At 44.4% G+C, this 8,858-nt stretch overlaps 1 protein-coding gene across 1 annotated transcript in view; it reads left to right on the top strand.

Moving 5' to 3' along the window:
• Nucleotides 1-2,409: 2,409 nt before the first annotated feature.
• NCAM2 (neural cell adhesion molecule 2) overlaps nt 2,410-8,858 on the top strand; it is a 271,811-nt gene continuing 265,362 nt past the window's right edge. The window contains exon 1 of the mRNA XM_041414781.1: nt 2,410-2,496. Coding sequence (XP_041270715.1) covers nt 2,445-2,496 — 52 coding nt within the window. The 5' untranslated portion in view covers nt 2,410-2,444. The remainder of the gene's footprint in view (nt 2,497-8,858) is intronic.

Genomic DNA, 8,858 nt, shown 5'->3' with positions numbered 1-8,858 from the left:
CTTAAAAAGCTGGACTGACAACAGATTTCTCCAAATGCTGTACAAATGTGTTGTGGACAGCCTACAATGGTGTGCTCTGGTGACTGCTGCAGACAAGTAACTGGGCAGAGCTCTCAGAACAAGGATTCCTGTTCGGAAGAAGAGCATCCTCACCTGATTTCAAAGGAGCAAGGACTAGTCACTCAAACCTGACACTGGTGCAATTCTCATCATATTGATAATTTAAAATAAGCAAACTTGGGATAGCAGCATTCTTGTGGGCAAGAAACCTCCTACTTGCTTCGTATTGTGTTGTGGTGGAGCATGTGTACATGGATTTCAGTCCTTGAACCTGTGCAGATCTAACCCTCAACTATAGGGTAGACTATAATAGATATTCAGGTATATGTACAAGTTATTTGTTTTTTTTTTATTAACACTCCTTTTATTTTCTCAAACTACTCCATTTTTGCTGGATGGAAATGCTCCAAAACATTAAAGATAAATTTGATAAAACTGGCATCCTACCCACATGATAGTGAGGGTTTCTTGCTTTTTGCCAAGCAAGTTTTATTTTTGTTTTTAAGGTTTTAGTATTATAATTGTTTTCATTATCTTTCTATATTAATTTATAATGTTTCTGTGTATTTCTGCAGTTGGGTACTAGGGCTAATGAAACCTTTACACCTGGGAAAATTTCAGCAAAATTTTCCTCTGCTGTGCTTTCCTGAACCTGCACTAAAGGCCGGTGCCAAAAGTCCCAGCAATTAAGCATCTCTCATGACATTCATGAGCAGAGCACCTCCTAAATATAAATCCCATTCTGACCTGTAAGGCTTTGCTGAGGCTGCCATATTTTGGATTTCCAAAACTTTATGAGGAATATCAGTTCAATTCCACTTAAATATATATGAATCTGTTCCTTTTATACTATATTACAAAATCTTTAGCTTAAGAGCAGGACTGTGAGGTGTGGAGCTGAGCAATATGATTCTGATTTACGTGGTGTAGATCAACCAATCAATGGCAAAAAGCCCTCACATTCCCTTTTACCAGCATTTTCTCTTCACTCTGTTTCATTCCCAAGCGTCCTAAAACCACCCTCTGGGGAAAGAACTTGGACTTTATCCCCTATCCTCAGAAAAATATTTCTTCTTCCTATATTTCAGCATTTTGTAGACTACAGTACAGCAGGAGCCAAGCTGGAGATACATATTAGTTTGCTGCAAAGGGACTTCTTGTCTCCCTCCTCCTCCCCAAATCCTCTTGAAAAGGGCAAGGGAAGGGTTGGGAAAAAAATATTAGGGATGTGTTAATTTGGATTAATCCTTTATTATCCACTATCACTGCTTCACTTTAATATAAATCTACTTCTATCTCCTTCCATATATCATACAGGTGGTAAGGTGACAAATTTATGGAACCTGCTTCGGAGCCTATAGCTTAATTAACCCCCTCAAAAAGAATTACCTCTTCAAAGTCAAGGTGGACAAAAAAAACCACCCCTTTATGCAGGTTACGGGTTTTTTTTTTCCTTACAAAGCAAGATCCTCAGCCAGACAGCACCAAAGCACCCAAACGGTAAGCAATTTATTTCTTATCGGTTTTATTTCACGCAGCCGTGAATAGCAGAGGTATGTTTCCCCTCTGGACTAATAACAGAAGTCAAACCAAGTGAATTCCTAGACAGCTGAATGAACATAAACCCGACGGGATTAGGTATAGACGCGCCCGTTCGCGGGCCCCGCGGCGGTCCCGCTTCCCGCGGGCGCAGCGGCGCGTTCCGGCCCGCGGGCGGAGCGGGGGACCCGCCGAGCCCCGCGCAGCGCCCGCCGGCCCCTCCCGACGGAAAACGGGGTGCCAGGGCCACTCCAGCCCCGGGGCGCGTCCCCGCCCGCGGGCAGCCGGGGCGCCTCTCCCGTGCTCTCCCGGGATGCTGGGGCTTCCCAGTGGGACTCTCCACCAAGCCGCCGCCTCTCCTTTCTAGGCTGCGTCCCCTCCGTCAGCGGCGGCGGGAGCGGGCTATGGAGGGGCCGCGGCGGCGAGGCGGGGTGAGCCGCCTCACCCCACCGGGGGCTGTCGGCAGGCGGGCATGCGGGGAGGGACGCACGGGGAGACAAGGAAGGGATCCAGGAGGGGATGTAGGGTGGAATGCTGCGGTCCTGCTGGCACCTCTCGGAGCGGCGGAGGAATCTGCGGGCCCGCCGCTCGCCGCTGTGGCGGGGTGCGTGTGCGGCGGAGGGATCGGCCGGCCCGCCGTGCGCCCGCCCCCTGCGCGGCGGCGCGGCCCCGCCGATATAGCGCGGCACGGGAGGCGCGGCCGGCACTTGGCGAGCGGCGCTCCGCGGGTGCGGGGCTGCGCGGGCAGCGGCGGCGGCAGAGGCAGAAGCGGCAGCGGCAGGGTTTGCCTGGGCTGGCCGAGCATCCTCCGACTTGGAACTGTCCACCGGCGAGAGCTCCTGAACATGAGCCTCCTGCCTCTCTACCTGCTCGGATTGCTCCTCAGTAGCGGGCAAGGTAGGAGCGCGGCCGCCTTTTTATTTTTTTTTTTCCCCCCCTTTTAATTATTATTCTTATCTATGCTGTCCACTCCCTCAAATTAATGGAAAAGAAACGGAGAAAAAAAATTAAAGCAATGCATTATCCTGGAATCAAATTAAGAAGGACCTAAAACTTGCTTCATCGCCTAGCTTTTTTTTTTTTCGTTTCAGTCTTCAAGAGGTCTCATTTATAAGGAGGAAAAAAAAAAAAAAGAAAAAAAGCTGGACAGTACTAAGTGCACTTAGCTGCGTTGCATAGGATTTTGCCTTTTTTTTTTTTTTTTTTTTTAAATTTGCACCCGATGAATGTATGAGAGAGATGAAGCGATTACACAAAATCTGTCGAGCACTGGTCTTTAAAATCCGCATCTGCCCGCGGGGAAGGCAGTGTGGGCTTCGTTCTTAGGAGCAGGGAGAAGTGCTGGCGGTAGAGCCCGCGAGAAACCCCACCTGAAGTCTCCCTATCGGGGTTTCTCCTCTCTGGAAGACCCTTCCCCGCGCGCTGCCGGGACACCGAGCCCCGACTCGGGGGTGGCGCGGAGGGGACGGCGCTGTCGGGGCCGCGGGGCTGTGTGCGGTGCGAGCCCTTGTGCCACGGAATCGCACCGCGGGGGCAGGTGTGTGCGGGATCGGGGCGCGCCGGGCTGGAGCCTTCGGGCACGCTTGGTCCTTTGCATATGTATGTGCGTGTATATATATATCTATATATATATATATCTATATATATATATATATATATGTGTGTGTGTGTGTTTATTTATATACATACGTACAGTGCTTCGAGAAACGCGGACTCGGGGGTTGTGCTGCGGCCACGGGGTTTGGTTTGTTTTCTGGGGCTCATATATATATATATATTTATACCTATTTATTTGTTTATTTTTGGATGTCCCCTGCGTGGTTACTTAAGGATTTGTGCTCCTGGAGGAGACTGGGCGGGAAGGGGCGCCGGGAGGGGCGCAGCCGCTGGGTGAGGGATAACCACCGCCGTGTTTGGAAACTGTTCGGGCAAGTTCCCGGCGTCCGGCCGGGGCGCTGAGCCGCGCGGGGCTGTCCCTGCCTCCACTCCCGCTGCCCCTCTGCTCTGTGCGAGGCTTCATTCCCTGCACCTGAGGGGATGGGCCGTGGCCCCACTTGCTAGGGAGGTTTTAGGGGAGAAATAAACCCCACCCAGCCCAAACGCCTCAGCGGGATGTCAGCGGGAGCGGCGGGGCCGGCCCCGGGCCGCGCTGCCGCCGCCCGCCACCAGGGGGCGGCCGAGCTCCACGGCCACGCCGGGAACCGACCGGGACGGGGCGGCCTCGCCCCGGGGCTGCGCAGGGCTGGATGTGACACCCACGGTGTCCTGGGCAGAGCTGGATGTGTCCCCCACGGTGTCCTGTGCAGGGCTGTGCCGGGCTGGATGTGCCACCCACGGTGTCCTGTGCCGGGCTGGATGTGCCACCCACGGTGTCCTGTGCCGGGCTGGATGTGGCACCCACGGTGCCTTGCGCAGGGCTGGATGTGTCCCCCATGCTGTCCTGTGCAGGGCTGGGCAGGGCTGGATGTGCCACCCACGGTGTCCTGTGCCGGGCTGGATGTGCCACCCACCGTGTCCTGTGCGGGGCTGGATGTGGCACCCACGGTGTCCTGTGCCGGGCTGGATGTGCCACCCACGGTGTCCTGGGCGGGGGCAGCGAGATTTGTCGCGTTTAAGGAAGGGACGGGGAGGGGGTCAGGCATGGTGCTTTGAGGTACCAAGAACCGCAGCTGCCAAGTCTCCTTCCATGTATCTGTCGCTAAACCTGGCACCATCCAGGCGGTTTCTTTCGGCGCCAGTTAGTAAAAACGGAGCACCAGGTGCTCTCCATTGCTGCAGAAAATGCTCCCCTGCTTTTGCCCCCTCGGGGTGAGCTGGGGATGTCTCCCGAGGAGCAGCGATTCGGGAACACTCCGGAGGCTTTTCCGCACAGCCGGCACCGGGATGGCAGAGGAGGAGAACGGGAAGGCTTCCTACGGGCTTTGCATTGATCTACCTGGTGTAATGATGTGCGCAGAGATGGGGAATGCGCCTCCTCCAAAGAAAAGAAAGCGACTTTGTGAAGTGTGATTTCTGCAGCGTGGGAGGATTGCATAGTTTAGGTATCTTACTATCACAAATGTCAGGAGATAAATAATGGAGTGGAATTACAGATGCTATTAAACTGAGTTTTAAAAATTATAGGATATGTATGAGGGGGTGATGGAAAGAAGAGAAGGAAAGCTGAATAAACCTAATATTGATAGTAAGTTATTTTCCTCAATTTAAAGAAACAGCTTCATTTTATTTTTTTTTTTTTTTTTTAATAAAGGGAATTTCATTGGCCGAGTATGATTTTTTTAACTGTCTGTAGAAGTAACAGAAATGTGCAGCCTCATTCCACAGCAGGGCATAGTAAATGGGAATGGGAGAACATCTGCATATGGAAAATACACCCATTTAGGTTGCTAGGGAAGAGGCGTTTTCTACAGTGGTGTTTGGGGCTGAGTTTATTATTTTTAATTTTAATGAGCATTATTGAGGTGAGGGATTTATTGTACATCTTGAAGTGACTCAATTGAATCAGTGATTTGAGAGGATATTAGAAAAACTCATGGGATTTTTTGGGGTTTTTTTTTGGGGGGGGGATTGCAGTGGTGAGGAACACTTACATTATCAAATGAAGATTGTGGTGCTTGTGAGGGTTGCAATTTTTGTTTGTTTTTAAGAAAGGCATTATTATGTGAGTCTTAAATGTGTATGACTTTTCAGATAATTTGGATGGCTAAGAAAAAGTCAATACATTTGGATCATTTGCTTTGGAAATACTGAAACTCTTAGGTTCAGGAATTATATTTTGACGGATAAAGCTGCAGTAAATTTTATGAAGAATGACTGAAGCCTTTTCTTTGAGAAGTGCTGGTGTCTAAGACTGGAGAGAGAGAACTGTGCTGTATTTGTTCTGTTCCAGAAAATCAGAGCAGTTTGAGAACAAGTAGCAGACAGTCACCCCCTCCCCCAGCCCCTTACGTTAAGAGCTTATGAATGTCATAATTATCTGCCAAGGCCAAATATTCCCTCTCCTAATTTCATCACAAGGGAGGAGTTTAACTGGCAGTGTTTTTATGCTCAAACAAAAGGATTTTTTTTCTTAACATTTCAAAGCTGTCCAGACAATTTATTGAGCTTGAATTAGCTTTGCTTTAATAAAAATTGAAACAAAACACACACACATACTCCCCACCATACCACAAACCAAAAAGGAGCATACTGCACTCTGCAAATCTGCCTTTTAAGATATGTAGTGATAAATAAAGTTTCCTTGGTTTTTACCAGTGTCCGGGGACACTGGTTTTAAGTGGGTGAAATGGACATCTTCCCAAATTGTAAAATCCTATTTTTTACCACTCTGCACAATATACATTTCTTTAGGTTAGCTTTTTTATTATTATTATTATTAATATTTTAATTAAATTTGCAGTAGAAAATGTTTTGCTTGTAGAATTCAATCTATTTTGTGCTTATCCAGGAGATTCGTAGGAGTGAATATGTTGTGCTTCAACTTTCTTCTTTTCATTGCTTTGGTATGAAGTTTCTTCTTTTATTTTGTGAAGAGTTTCTCTTTACAAGTGCTTTAAAGGGATGTCTTGTTAATAAGGAACTTTTCCCCAGGGAGATGCCAGCATGTGTGTCTTATTCACCAGCAGTCTGGAATCCTGCTTCTTTCTGCTTTTTGCGTAGTGACCCCATGACATTTGGAATTTTTGAAATCAGTGATTTTGTTTACTGGATTAAGTGTAACTACTATTTTACTCTGATTGTACACTGAAATCTGAAGCAGATCCTGAGACTTCAACTGGACATTTTCTACCAGTTGATTTATACAATTGCATTAAAATACAGCTATTCTCTTTCCTTCCTGTTTTCACCCTTCTAAAACAAACAAAAATTTGACAAAAATAATATTTGATTTTTCTATTTTAGGCTATGTTCTGCTCTTCAGGTAAATATGAGAATCAAAATGCCTGCCTGAAAATAAGCCTGAACTGATGAGGTGTTCTGAAACATTGACTTAAAAGCAGGTAGATGAGAAATATGTAGAGAGCTTTATTTCATGCACTCATACAAATGGAATTAGAGATACTTTTATCATTTGCAGCAACTCTAAATCATGAAACATATGAATGATAAAGTCATAGACACAGAGCTTTAAAGTCTTAGAGGTTCAATAGCATAATTTGGACTTTTTGTCTTACATCACAACACATTTATTTAGATAACTCATTATTTTTATCTATGGAAGTGCTGCTGGATTGTTAAGATGAATTTATGTATTATTTGCCTTTCATGGCCACCTTCTTCAACAAATGTTTTGAGAACAAATGCAGTATTTGTTTGCCCTTTCACTGACCTTTCCTTTGAGGCACCTTTCTCAAGTGGTTCATGTTTACCTACTGATTTTCTTTCAATTTACTCCAGTAATCCCACAGTTACATTCAGCACACGCCATTTGATTTCAGTGCAATTGAGTCAAGTTAATATGACATTTTGGGAAACACATGTTTTAACTTCACTGTAATTTGTGTCTGTGAGTTGAAAATGTATTATTGAAAGAGTAGGATATGAACTTCTCCACTTAAAGAATCTGAATAATGGCTAGTATTCAGATTTTAAACCATTTATTTAAACTAATTCATGCCAGATGTTTTATTTGTTTGTTTGGTTTTCATGGGTTTGTTTTGGTTTTTTTTTTTTTTTTTTTTTTTTTTTTTTTTTTTTTTTTTTTTTTTTTTTTTTTTTTTTTTTTTTTTTTTTTTTTTTTTGTAGGGTGTTTTGGTTCTTGTTTGCTTGTTTTAATTATTTTTTTAGCATACACATTTTCCTTAAGAAATAAGGGCAGTATAGTTGATTATGTGTATTCTGAAGCTCTGCAGGTCGTTTGAATCTCATTTTCAATGTCTCTTGAAACACAGAAATAGGAGACACTGGAGAAAAACTTACTGATAACCTGAGGTATTCAAATCTGGAGGTTTGTTGGAGTGTCCTAGACTAGATCCAGGCCAATTGGTAACTTATGTCTTAACACCAGTTTTTATTTTGACCTAAGCAATTAATCATGGCCTAATTCTGACGTAGTGTCATGGCTTCCCCCTCTGTGTATTTAACTGCTTCTTAGTTTAGGTATTTGACTAGAATATTCAATTTTTGGTAACTAGATTAAAACTCAGAATAATTTTTAGTATTAAATAGGGCATTCAGAGCACTACTTGCTGTTACTTCAAGAATTTAAAGATGTCCAGCTTCAGTGATATAATTCTGCATTCTTTAACAAAATATTTTTGTTGCTTTTGTAGCTCAGTTCCTCTTAAAACTGTTTGAATGTGTTTGTATACTTTTTAAAAGATATCAGGAAACAAAAGAGTTAACTTAAGAAAGCAAGATTCTCTTCAGATGCCTTTTGTTATGCCATAGCATCTTTAATGGGGTGTCTTCAAAAATAAAGGTACCAAGGTTTTTATTTTTATTACATGCCTGAATTTTTGCATTATTTGTTATCTATGGATTGATGATATCATTAATTGGAGAAGACATTTTCTGATTTGTTTTGCTGTAGATGAGCAGAGAACCTACCTTTTAATTTATTGAATAGAAAGAAAGAAGAAAAACAGGGAGAGTGATTTATCTGCTTACAGCTATTTGTGGTGACATCTTACAATATTAAAATCCTTGTGTACTGGAAAAGAAATACATGTAAATAAAAGTTATGTGGAAAGGACACAAAGAATACAGGTATCAACAATGTTAGGAATCCCTGTGTTCACAAGGCTACCAAGCCTTTGAGTGTCCTGCATTTGAGTGGCTCCATGGAAGCACCAAACCAGAGGCTCATTCTTAGCAGGAATCTATTGATTCCACAGGCTTCACTGGAGTATGTGAAAGCATCTCTTGAAATGGCAGGAGGTCACCAGCATTTATTTTTGAAATAGCGTGAGATAGGCAACACTGTCCATTTATGCTGCTGTTATGACTTAGGAAATTATGATTAACAGAAAATTTCTCTCTTTGCATTTGTGCATTAGTAGCTGGATCATTAATGAATGCATGGGAGTAACCGCCTGAACTACAAATCTAATGATCTACTGCAGAATGAGATATTTATAACACAGTACTTAGATATTAAGGTATCTGTGAATATTGTCATTTGGGAGGCACTAGAATGGGATTCACACAGAAGCTGTGGATCCTGTCCCTGGGATTGTTCAAGTCCAGGCTGAGTGGAGCTCTGAGCAAGCTGGTCTGGTGGGAAGTGTCCCTGCCCATGACAGTGGGGTTGGAATGAG

The sequence above is a fragment of the Onychostruthus taczanowskii genome, unplaced genomic scaffold, assembly GCF_017590055.1.
Source record: "Onychostruthus taczanowskii isolate IOZ18803 unplaced genomic scaffold, ASM1759005v1 scaffold47, whole genome shotgun sequence".
Taxonomy (NCBI): Eukaryota; Metazoa; Chordata; class Aves; order Passeriformes; family Passeridae; genus Onychostruthus; species Onychostruthus taczanowskii.
The sequence above is the reverse complement of the archived record's forward strand: the minus strand, read 5'-3'. Positions and strand labels throughout refer to the sequence as shown.